The sequence below is a fragment of the Ixodes scapularis genome, unplaced genomic scaffold (assembly GCF_016920785.2).
Source record: "Ixodes scapularis isolate PalLabHiFi unplaced genomic scaffold, ASM1692078v2 PGA_scaffold13__105_contigs__length_92229423, whole genome shotgun sequence".
Taxonomy (NCBI): Eukaryota; Metazoa; Arthropoda; class Arachnida; order Ixodida; family Ixodidae; genus Ixodes; species Ixodes scapularis.
Genome location: NW_024609839.1, coordinates 22,401,773 through 22,414,817, shown reverse-complemented (window position 1 = coordinate 22,414,817; position 13,045 = coordinate 22,401,773). Strand labels below are relative to the sequence as shown.

The 13,045-nt window shown below is 46.4% G+C and overlaps 1 protein-coding gene across 1 annotated transcript; it reads left to right on the top strand.

Moving 5' to 3' along the window:
- The first annotated feature begins 10,062 nt into the window (after positions 1 to 10,062).
- On the top strand, positions 10,063 to 10,713 carry LOC115332167. Its single transcript, XM_029994524.3, has one exon. It carries the CDS (start codon positions 10,063 to 10,065, stop codon positions 10,711 to 10,713), a length of 651 nt encoding a protein of 216 aa, XP_029850384.3.
- Positions 10,714 to 13,045: the final 2,332 nt, after the last annotated feature.

Here is a 13,045-nt window from a genome sequence, read left to right as displayed (position 1 = left end):
TTTCTGCTATTGTGTATTTACATGCCTTTTCGTGTTTCTATAATTTGCTCCTCCTGCTTGGGCCAGAGAGCAGGCCTGCAGTATTGTGAAATACATAAATCAATAAATCTAAGAAAGGTGGCATAGACTAAATATATAAAATATATGTGTAAACAGTAATACATAGTCATTTTTTATATGTCTAACATTGATGTTTTTTATGACCAATTGAGTGAACACTACGCCCCCGACCTAAACTTTAAAAATGTGAGAGAATAATTGTTGCGGTAATTTATTACTTAACTAAAATGGAATAATTGGCATAGCCTCTGAGAGGAATTACAGTAAATACTGTATTTTATCACAATTGATTAAAAAAGTATGAAAGGTCAATTATAGATTTTGGTTAATTAATCTACTGTGGATTTTTTGTAAAAGCTGAATTAAGCTATATAAACGATACCCTCGGAGAATTCCTAAGATATCTTATGCAGGCTTAATATACGGCCAGCACTTATATGTTTATGCGACAAATACAGCAGTCACCACCCAAGTCGAATAGAAAAAAAGTAAGAGTGCTATACAAAGCGATCGGGTGAACTTGAAATTTGCGAAGTGGAATGCGTCATAGGTTTCACTGTTGTGCTGCTGTTGTTCTTGTTTTCTATTGCTTGTACATTTCAGTCGGCTGTATCGTATATTTCGGCATGTTTGCGTATTTAGAGCTCAAATGGTGAAATACACGTCAGCAGACAGGACAAGGACAAGTAAAAGTCGTAGAAAGGGCAAGCCTTGAACTCACAACTGACGTTTAATGGAAAGGTTGTGAGGGAGAAGAAAGATGTTACTGGCATTTTTAAATTTTAGTTGAAGGAATGTCGAACAAACTTCATAATTAGGCTCTGACCTGTGGTAATGCTCTTCGTTCACCGCTTGTCCTACAACCTAAAGCAAGTGGCCGCGAGGTTTGAGGTACGAATCCTCCTTGATGCACCTGACAAACTTAGACGACTGCGTGCAAAGATCGGCAAGCAGCAAGACTATCATGACTAATGTCAGATTAAACATGCACGGAAGTTAGTTGGCTGTCGCAGCAGCATCATTTACGAAATCCCGTTATCATGTGGAAAAGTCTATGGGGGACAATCAGGGAGGTGTGCCAACGTAAGACTCGAGTGGCATGCCGTATGTATCCCTTAAATCTTCACCAGGGGGCCATCTAGCTGTGCATGTGAGGGACTGTGGTTGCGCCACAATTTTGTCTGCCACGAAAGTACTCAAAACGTTTTATGACCCAATGGCTAGAGAAGTATATGAGGCAAAAGTGATTACGTCAAAAGGACAGGCCTGCGTAAGTTCGGCATCGATAGAACTGTGGGTGAAAAAGTTAGATTTTTTTATAAATCGTTGTCCCTGATTTACCTTTTTCTTTCTTTTATGCGTAAACATCGTCCCAGAATTACCGTCATCTTCTTCCTTTACATGTAAACTTTGAATGTCTTCTCTATTTAGTATGATCACTATATTTATGAGAATAGGTGATTTATGATATGTATCAGTTTTAAAACTAACGACACGTCAGAGGCTAATTATGTAGTTAGTTCCACATTCCCTTAATTTTAAATTTAAATATACCCGTAACATATTTCTTCCACATTCCTTTACAATTTTTTCATTAAACGTCAGTTGTGAGTTCAGCGCTTGTCCAGTCTACGCTTTTTACTTTTGCTTGCTCTTTGCGCTGCATTGTGTATTCTGTATAACCAACTGGCCCATCAGATCATTTTAGCTCAAATGGCGAGGTAAAAGTGTAGTATTTTAATTTTTTTCATTTAAGTATTTCTCGCCACACTACCTAGATGGTGCCACTGTCACACCATTGCCCGTGTTATCAGGGTTGCGTCCCCGTGGCGCTCAACCCCACGTTGTTGACCGTTAAATAAACAATTACGATTCAACCACCGACTGCGTCGGACGTCTCTCTCTCTCCGTCCGGGGCTCCCGCGCCCGGCCCGCCGTTCACCTCTTCGGCATGTAAGACCCCTCGTTTTCCGCAGGCCCACGCAGGCACTGCTCTTCTTTATTTTCTCGGGTGTCCGCATTTTCGATCATACTACATTTATGGCGACGAGGATTTTCTTTTAATTACAACGAAAAGCAAGCAGCGCAGTTCCGCCTTTTTGTTTTCCGCTTTGAACGCCACTTGGTGGAAGTTACACCAAACACGCTCTGTGGAACTAGACGAAGAAATGCTACACGCAAAAACTCTGGCATTTCGCGTACGAGATATGGTGAATTTTTTTTTTTTTTTTGTAGAGCAATATATTGGACATTTCTGTTCCGCCTTTTAGGGAGAAAGGAAAACTATTTTTTTAGAGTGTAGGTCTTGTGAGAGTTAGTGCCAGTTACTAGCTAATGTTAGTAGATGTTTGGTTGGTAACCGGTACTAGCTTTGCCATTTAATAACGCTACAAATGACAGTTTCTACCTCTAGTTACTAAAAACTAGTGAATGTTGTGACAAGCAGTTACTAACTCCTAAATAACAGGCTGAAGTTGAGCTAGTTTGTACATATGCAAAAGAAAACGGTCAGCTGGAACGAAAGGGGCAAAATACAGAGAGGGGGAAACAGAAAAACGTCGCTGACTATCAACTGAGACTTAATACTTCTTCTCCATCACTTTAGCCCAAAGATTCACACCTAAAGTAATGCCAATCAATCAACCTTAATACTTACATTACACTGATAAATTAAATAAATTATATTAAAGAATTAAATCTGGTCACTTACACCTCCCTGACCCGACCCAGAAACCACCTCCGACACATATCCCTCCTATTCCCTTTCACGGGGCCGTGCCACATTACAGAACGGCCTTTTTTTTCCTTGCTGACCGTGACGGAGCACATGTTCACGCAGTCATTGGCGCTTTCCTCAATGGCCAGGGCCTCGAGAATTTTGCGTTCCAAGGCATATCTGTGTCTTTTAAGAATAGAAACGCTGCTAAAGCTTGGCCTGCACCCACACATGCGGCAATGGGCTGCAAGGTGCCCAGCGCCCGTTCGCTCTAGTGAAGCCGCGTGCTTCCTGACTGTTGTTAATGCTGCGTCCCGTCTGCCGGATGTAGCAGCTCCCGCGTGCCATTGGGATCTGGTACACAACACCAGTCTGGCACGTGGCGTTTTTAGTCCTGTGCGCAGTTTTGCAGGTTTTCTTCTCGTTCTTGGCCAGATCTACTCCAGGTCGTGTGCTGTTCGGTGCACAGCACACGACCCGGACATTTTGTCGTGCAGCGATCTTTTTGAGTCGGTGGGTTACAGCGTGGATGTAGGGGACTACCACGAAGTTCTTTCGTGGAGTTTGTCTTTGTCGCTCGGTACTTGCTGATCGTCGAGAACATTTCCTGCATATAATATCAGATACGGCAAGAAGGACATCTGGTTACCCAGAGTCACAAAGGCGGGCAATCTGTTTTTGGAAAGCTAGCGTCAGCGTGATGATGGCATGATTTGCGCAGAGCTGACATAAGTACAGTGTTGGCAACAATTCGTTCGACGGCTTTTGAATGGCGATATTCAAACGGAAGAGAACAATTGCTTGAACGAGGTTCCTACCTCCAGCACACATGTCCATGCTTAAACTGAAGTGCAAGGTCCAGGAACCTAATAGACTTGCCCATGGGCAGTTCGTGAGTGTAGACCAGGTCGGGACAACATTCATGAATGTTTCCATGATCGTGCTCCTGCATCCGTTTTCTTAGATAGGCATAGTTCAGGCATAGTTCAGGATACATTTGACGTGCCTACCACACGCCGCCACGAACAGATCGCATACATGTGGCGCCACCCTTGAACCAATGCAGATCCCACTTTTTTGGATGTATTCTATGCCTTCCATCGAGATCACGGTCGCCGTTAAATATACCCCTAGCAGTTCCAAGAAGGCGTTTATGCTAATCCCTGCTGCGGTTTGAAAAGGCGTTACGCCGTGTGGCATGCGACTGGTGTGAGGTATTGAATAGAACATATCCTGGATGTCGATGGAAAATCCAGAAACTACCTCGGACCCATGCTCCTCAAGATAAGCAGTAAGTTGTTATGAGTTGTGAATTTTAAATGAATCATCGCATTGCACCAAGCACAAGTGCTTTGCGAGATAGGTTGACACATGAGCTTGGCAGGTTTTCCTCTCCGAGAGAGTGGCACGAAACCGTACCTTTACCTTATGTGTTTTGGCAAAGACGGAAACGTCGAGGTGTCCGCCCTTTGTAGCTTTCACTTTGGTGCCCTATCTGGTTAGGTTGTGTTCTTCATGAAGCCTGTTAACGGCAAGCTTAGTTTTTCGGCTCCGTTTCGCATCAACCTGGATGAAGTTTTTTGCTACGACAGCAGTGGCCTTTTCTTTGTAGGTCCCGGCAGCAAGGACTACGAAACCTCCTACTTTATCTGAAAAACCTATCCGGATATCCTTACTCCGTAGTGCTTCTACCACGCAGCCCAAGCCTGGAGGTGCCGGCCACCCTTGACTTGCGAAGCAATCAATACCTTTCGAGATAACTTGTGAAATTTGCTCTTCGTGAGCTCATGAGCTCGTGTTTGTCTGAGTAACCGGTTACTTTTGTGAAGGCATATTCTTTAAATGTGCGTGTATCACATTCTAAATCTTTAAATAAACTGCTCGTATAACTTCCCATTGTACCAAAATATTCTCGAACTATTATTATATTCGTAAAACCTTCCATTTTTCTCGAAACCGCTAGTAGACGCTCGAATATCAGAAGGATAATTCTCGCTTATATCACTGAAATATTGAGTATTAACCAATCCGTGCATTACAGTAGCATTTAGAAAGTGTTTGTTTATATTGCCGCGCGCGCAGCTGGCCAAGTAGGCAGCGCGCGCGTGGCCTAACGGTTATCGCGATTGCCTTCCACGTAGAAGGCCAGGGTTTCCTGGCCGCGCGGCTACACATTTTTGTTGACAGTGTAATTTGATGTTCTGGTGAATTCGAGAACTGTCTTGCTGATTTGAGGTTAGAATGTTCTACGCGCCGAACCTTCTACGCCGAACGATCCAGAAACCCACAAGGGTCTTTAAGGGATTCCGCAAGGCGAGCGGAGTCAGTTTCGCCCCTGCGCTCGATCCTGCGGTTTCGCCGACATCGACGCCTGCGACGCTCTGCTGTTTTCTTTTGTACCCTTTTATTTTTGGCACAAGTTCGCCACATTAAACGTTTATTTCTTCCTGTTTATTTATTTTTTTTTCTGGTCACCAGCCGTGTCAATATTGGTGAAATTAAGAAACTTGTTTATTTTCTAACTGCGTGGGAATCACCGCTAATTCCTTTAAGACTGCTGTGAAGCCACTTTTACAATCTTTGAGTCGAAGATGCACAGCTGTGGAAGGTATAGTAAAGGTCATAAAGACGGGTGCCTCTGAACTCCGCGAGCACTATCGAAATAAACATATTTGAACGTAAACAAGCCTATGACGTACAGCAGCGGCATTTAGCGACCACTCAGTTCATCATCAATGCCCGCTTGGCCTCCCCGCCTATTTGATCAACGATTTATTAGTTTACACGGATGTCTGCGCTGACATTTAGAGACCTGGCAGGCGAAGCAACAATAACCCGCCAACGCATAAAATAAAACTGCTTTATTGAAAAAAAAGTAGCGTTTGAAAACAGCAGAATCAAATACGGTTTTTCTGCATTGCTCCACGACCTTTTGACTCAACATCCAGAAAATAAATCCCCATCGATACCTTGTTCCAGCATAATTTGACAAACGACCAAAGCTCTATGTCACCCTAGTACCAATCAGGGACTCTACAAATAACAAAACAGTAATTACGTCACGCTGGTGAATATTGTTGTTCAACGTAGTGTGTATTAATAAATTGCAATAGTATTTGACAATATATTACTGCCTAAAGTAAAACTAATTTCTTATTCTTTAGGAACCTTGCCAAATAGAACTTTTATTAACCCCTTAAGCGTGATGTTACCGCTCCAAGCAAACCGTTGCTAAGGGCGTTGTAATGGACGAATACCTGGGACTAGATTTGGCACCGAAAGAGCGATCGGTCCAAAATCGGATGTGGAATTCAAACGTCTAAAAATAATAGAAAGCAGAAGCGTAGATCTCACACTTAGCCCTACAGTAGTTTTCCGAGAGCCGGCTGTTTTTGAAATGTTTGCTACGGCAACATCCGGTCCTCGAGACGTCTCGAGATGCCTGCTGCAGACGACAGACGCATGACGAACGCACATGGAATGACATACGTATGCCCTCTGCAACACTTCGAATCGCTTGCAAAATAATATGATTTGAATTTTATTTTTATTTGGAACATGGCAGGCCTAAGAAAACTCATGAATTTTATAAAAACGAATTATATTTTGCAGTGCGATACGGGATACTGTCTGGCGAAAATGAGAAAACCCATGGAGATCTGCTAAAAATACAGTGATGAAAGCATCTATTTAGCACATGATGTTAAAGCAGCTTTGGTCCCCTTTAATGATTTTGCGGTTCATGTGCATTTTAATGAAAGCGCCATAATTTTGACTCTACCATTAGCGGTTGGAGACCGCAAACATCGTTTTCCAGGCTCATAATATGGGCCCGTGTCTCGTACCTGCCTCGTAATCATCAAATTCCGTGCCTCCGTGCCTCCAGAAGATTCGAGGTTACTCTTACCCCGAGCTTAAAAAATAAAGAGGCCATAGTGACCTTGCCTACTCAGTCTCCCCTGCTTACTAACAAAAATTTTAGGTTGAATTCTCCAGATGCTGAGTGCAGCTAGATAAGGAGCCAACCGCAGCTTTGTCGATTCACAGCCAGTTGTCACGCCGACGCATCGTCGCTCGCTGCCGCCGCCGTCGACGCTCATCCTTTTCTTTTCTTTTCTAAGCACAAGTTTGTAGAATAAATCTTTATTTTCCGTTTTACGCTTATCGATCCATTTCCACCTGAGACACTATGTATATTTATGTTACGGACAGTTTGTTTGATCACACATATTTACACTAAAGCAGCTGTGGTGTCAGAAATACTTGAAACTTGTGCTGACCTGCACTTCGACCTCGATAGATTTCCCGTCGTCGTCGTCGTCCGTTATTCGGCTCCACGTTTTTTTTGTTTTTTTTTTTCTTCTCAAATATTGCGGAAGCGAGCTCCACGGGCAGGCATTCGCGCGCTCGTGAACCACAAGCGTCGATCAAATCTGTGCACGGGTATCGTTCGCTTCCGAAATCGCCCGAAAGTTTACCCCGAAAATAGAAGTTCCGTTGATCGTCACTAACTTCATTCAACGCGGTCGTGTACTCTTTCACAAAGAACCACTTAAAGGGGTACTCCGGCGATTTTTTGAGCTACCTCAACTAACTATATTTTCTGACTCCCCGGCCTTTACCCTTTGCGGTATGCTATTCAGTATCGCGAATGTCATAATAGTTATTGCGAAATCGGCAAATGAAAATGATGCAAAAACCAACATTCAATTATACCCGCACTTTTCAGTGCCGTGACGTCCGTGGCGGGCAGGCTTGCCAGTCGAGTGAGCAGTCTAAAAAATAGAATATGCCAATCATTTGTTCCGTGCAGGAGCACGGGGACTGGAGCGAGCTTCGAAAGCATTCATTTGACACCCTGAAACTGCTTCAAATCAGTTGGGAACAAATTCTACAGTCCAAAGAGTGAACCCCTGCACTTCCACTGACGTCACTTTTTCGTTGTTGCCAGTAGAGACTTTCAATTTGAAAAGCACGGTGAGGACCAGGGTGTAAGATAGGCAGGTGGGGAAACGGCCCATAGAAGGCTACCGCAGCGCCGTGACCAGATTGTGTACTCGTCTGCTTGCGGATACCCCCGATTTGCGACAGATGGCGCTGCGGCGAGAGGAAAAAAATCGGAATCGGATTTGCATGGAACTTTATGGAAGAGTAAACCCAGAGCACGACAGTCCTTTATTGAAAATCAACGAGAAACCATCTCCGTCAGTTTAGCCGGTCGCCACCGGTCGCCCACCTGGAGTGAGAGTTCGCGGTGCTCCACATAAATGGCGCCACAGAAAAAGAGAAAATCGAGGGGTACACAACCCGGTCGCTCATTTGGCTCTCGTTTCCCCATCTGTCTATCTTACACGCTGGTGAGGACCAACATTGTAAATTCAATAACTTCGTAAAAAAAATTATTTTGACCTAATACTTGCGATACTATTTTGGCGGTGTTGTTTGGCGAGTTTAGCAAAAAATTAAGCTAATCGGGGACCATGAAGAAATTGCCGGAGTACCCCTTTAAGCCGCGAAGCTATTGCGTCATCTGCTAGCAAGGCAAAGCCAGTTGGGAAACTTTATTACGGGCTTTTTTTGTCGCTTTATGGCACAGAGATGATAGAAAAGTCTTCATGATTAGATATTTAGAAGCCACAACGCTTATTCCCGAGTTCCAGTAGAGCAACAAACAGAAACAAACGACAGCGACAAGCGTCAAACCAGAATCTTTCGCGATTCGACAGGCTTTGGGGACAAAAGGAGGCTATGCTCAAACAAGAGCATCCTGCACGCGAGTGTAGCTTAGGCAGGCTTGCAATCACACGTGCGCCTTCGCGAACACCGAACGACTAAGCGTCTGCCAAACGTACCATCGCTAGCATGCTGCATGTGTTTGAGGCTTGCCGCTGTTGTTTGTTTTTGTTTGTCACTCTAGTGGGACTTGGGCATAACAAAAACTTTTACAATGAAGCTGTTTATGACTAGGGTTCCGTGGATTTTTCGTCGGCGTCAACAGAAACTCAGGCCCCGAGTTTGATGCAAAATCGCTTCGTTCTACGCAAAAGCTTATACATCTCATCACTTGGATATAAATTTTCAGCAGATTAGTTATCAATCAGCACCATTAGCGAGATCAGTAGTGTCTCAGGTAGATAATAAAGGCTTCTCAAAGATTTGCTTTGGTGCGATCCGCGTAGGTTATGCCTACGCTCGCACCGCTATCTCTTTGTCGTCGTTTCAAGCGCTTGCGTGTCTAGTTTCCTTTCCTTCCGCTTTCACGGGGTAGCGGCCCCGTCGCGCTTGTCTACTTTCCGCCGGGTGGCGGTCTCGTTACAATTTGTGTTGGAATGCTTTAGTTTCATGGGCCACACAAATTGCGCAAATCCCACCACTCACCACCGGTCGTGTACAGACTTGACTCTAGCTCAGAACGTGTCCAAGGTTGTAGCCGAGACGATCAATGTCTACCATTGCAACCACAAGGCCATCGTCACCACCATCACGACAAACGGATCCACCGATGAAGACAAATACTAACCACCATTTAAGACAGGTCAATTAATGTTGTGTGCGTACGTTCCGTCACGATGACCACTTTACAATACGATAAGTGTGTTCGTACCTGTGATAGACAGCCATGTGGCGCCCCCTGCGCACCTGGTATATAAAGAACATGTCGCACGAGATTAAAACAGATGAACACTGGGCAAGCTTGCGTGCACTCGTCAATGCCCCGCTGTCCCGGGAACTCGCCAAACATTGCAGTGGCGACGAGGAAGTGGAAGTGTTGAACTGCTGCCGTCGGACCGTGCGCCTGTTCTGGAATGCCGGTGGTCGGCAGACTAGAGCCGTTTGACACTGAAACAAACTGGAGCGAGTACCGGGAGCGGGTTGAACAGTACTTCATCGCCAACGATGTCAGGGATGAGAAAAGGCGAGCCGTTTTACTTACATGTTTTGGACCGGCCACATGTTTGTTGCTTCGAAATCTGCTGGCTCCTGTCAAACCGTCGGAGGCCAGCCTAGAAACCATTTTCGAGGTATTAGGCGAGCATTTCTCACCGAAGCCTTCGGAAGTCGTCGCAAGCTTTAAGTTCAATTCACGAATGCGTCATGACGGTGATACAGCGGCGGATTTCTTTGCTTGTCTGAACGAGCTGGCGGATGATTGCGGACTCGGCGCGTTCCGAAATAGAATGCTGCAAGACAGCATCGTTGGAGGTATTAACGACGACATGATACAAAGGCGACTCCTAGAGATTCTAGATTTGACCCTCGACCTCGCAAAAAAGACGGTCGTTGCAATGGAAGCAGCGAAGAAAGATTCGCAGATGCTATCGACGTCTATCCAGCCAAACCTCGCGTCAGCTAACACCGTGTCACGCGATGCAGCTGTGAACCCGAAGCGGAAGACTGGCACCATCTCGTGTTTTTGTTGCGGAGGCGAGCATTACGCCACACAGTGCCATCATGCAAGTACCACTTGTCACAAGTGTTGGGGCAAGGGGCATCTGGCACGAGTGTGCAAGGAAAAGACAGCGGATGCGACTGCCGACGGCCCGACGACGTCCACTAGAATACCGAGATCGGTCCACACCTTGGACGAAGCGGGCCAGTCGCAAAATGTCTCACTGCCAGAAGTCTACGAGATGTGGGAAATGACATCTGTAGTCGACGGCCAACCTTTCCGAGTGGAAGTTACGGTGAACGGGACTCCATTGCTGATGGAAATTGACACGGGAGCTAGCGTGTCTGTTGTGTCTGAGGAAACATTTCGACGAGAATTTCCATCAAGGCAGCTGGACCCGTCGCGCGTCATGCTGAAAAGCTATTCAGGTGAACCTTCCCCAGTTCAGGGAAGCCTTACTGCAACGGTAAAACTTGGAAACAGCGAATGTCAGGACATCCTGTATGTTGTCCCTGGCACCTGCCCATCTCTGCTAGGACGTGGCTGAATGAAAGGCCTTGGCATCAACCTTTCCAACGCGAAAAACGTCAACTTGGTGACTTCTGTTGCGAACCTCGTTGCTGAATACTCCAGTATCTTTGATGAAGGTCTAGGGACTTTCAAGGGGGTGGCCGCAAAGATAAATCTTCAGGACAACGCCAAACCAAGGTTTTTCAAGCCTCGTTCAGTTCCACTTGCGATGCTTGACGAAGTCAACGAGGAGTTGCAACGCATGGAACGGGAGGGAGTCCTACGTCCAGTGAAGACTTCGGAATGGGCTGTCCCTACTGTACCTGTCCTGAAACAAAATGGGCAGATTCGCATCTGTGGAGACTTCAAAGCCACTGCGGCTTCTGTGACTGTACCTGAAAAGTACCCCATCCCGCGAGTGGAGGACCTGTTTGCTAAGCTGAGCGGAGGCGAGAAATTCAGCAAGTTGGACTTAAAAGATGCATACCTACAAGTTAAATTTGATGAGAAGTCGTCACAACTGGTTACCATCAACACTCCACGAGGTCTGTACCAGTACACTCGCCTGCCGTTCGGTGTGACCTCTGCACCATTGATCTTTCAACGAGAAATGGAGAACCTATTGCAAGGACTTAAGCACGTCGTTGTATATTTCGACGACATTCTCGTGACAGGGCGAAACGATCAAGACCACCTGAAAAACCTGAGCCAAGTGCTGAGTCGGCTGCAGCAAGCTGGGCTGAAACTGAAGCTGTGCAAGTGCGATTTCTTGGTTCCCCAGGTTAAATACTTGGGTCATGTCGTTAGCTCTGCGGGATTCCAACCCAACCCAGAAAAGACTGACGCAGTACTGAAAGCTCCAAGGCCTACCGATGTAAAAACGCTGCAGAGCTACCTGGGACTGGTCAATTTCTATCGTCGGTTCCTACCTAACTTGTCCAGCGTTCTACATCCGTTAAACCATCTTTTGGGGGCAAATACGCCTTGGACTTGGGGTGCGGACCAGGAACAGGCTTTTCGTCAGAGCAAGGAGTTACTGCTGTCTGCCGCGGTATTGGCGCATTATGACCCAAAGAAAGCAGTGGTGCTTATCTGCGATGCGTCGCCGTAGGAATTGGGGCTGTCCTTGCTCACCGAGAAGATTCAGGTGCTGAGAAACCAATCGCGTTTGCATCTAGAGGTCTTCTGCCGGCTGAGCGCAACTACAGTCAGCTTGACAAGGAAGCCCTGGCTCTGATATTTGGTGTGACTAAGCTCCGGCAATACCTGTGGGGCCGTGGCTTCGAAGCGGTCGCAGACCACAAGCCCTTGCTGGGGCTGCTTGCTGCGGACAAGCCTGTACCTGAGACCTGTTCGCCACGTGTGCTGCGTTGGGCACTGATGCTGTCGGCTTACAGCTACAAACTGAAGTACAGACCTGGTTCATACATAGCAAATGCGGATGCCTTGAGTAGGCTGCCGCTGCCAGTTCCTGCATGTTCCATCGAGCGGCCAGCCGAGGTATTTATGCTCGAGGGGGCCTATCCTCGCGTACTACTTGCGTCTGTCGTGGCCGACGCCACTTCAAAAGACTTGATTTTGGCGAAGCTTCGAGATCATTTGTGGTCTGGAGCTGAGCTGCGTGACCCAGACTTAAAACCGTACTCTCCTCGAACAACTCAGCTGTGCGTACAAGAGAACTGTACCCTGTTGGGGTCAAGAGTCGTCATCCCAGGATCCTTACAACCAGAGGTTCTACGACTTTTGCATGAAGGTCATCCAGGGATCGCCAAAATAAAGGCCGTGGCTAGGAGCCATGTATGGTGGACATCATTAGATGAACACATTGCGGCTACAGTGCGGGGATGTCGTGTGTGTCAAGAAAACCATCGACTCGCACGACCAGCACCAATGATGCCACGGCCATTTCCAGAAAAGCCATGGTCTCGTCTTCATATTGACTTTGCTGGACCAATGAAGAACTGATATCTACTCATCGTGGTCGACACCTACTCAAAATGGATTGAGGTCGTTCCTGTGTCCATGCCGTCGGCAGAAGCCATGATCCCTTGCCTGCGAGTGATGTTTGCCTATCACGGACTACCAGATCTCGTCGTATCCGATAACGGGCCGGCATTTGTAAGCAGCAGCTTTAAGAACTTCCTTCAACAAAATGGAATAAGGCAGATTCTAACGCCACCGTATCGCCCAGCGTCAAATGGAGCCGCTGAGCGAGCGGTTCAAACCATAAATTTGAAGCTGAAGAATGTAGCTGATGGAAGTTTCCAGTGTCAGCTGGCCCGAATCCTGCTCAACTACAGAACTACACCTCATGAAACCACAGGGTGCACTCCGGCGGAGTTACTGATGGACCGCAAGTTGAAGACTGC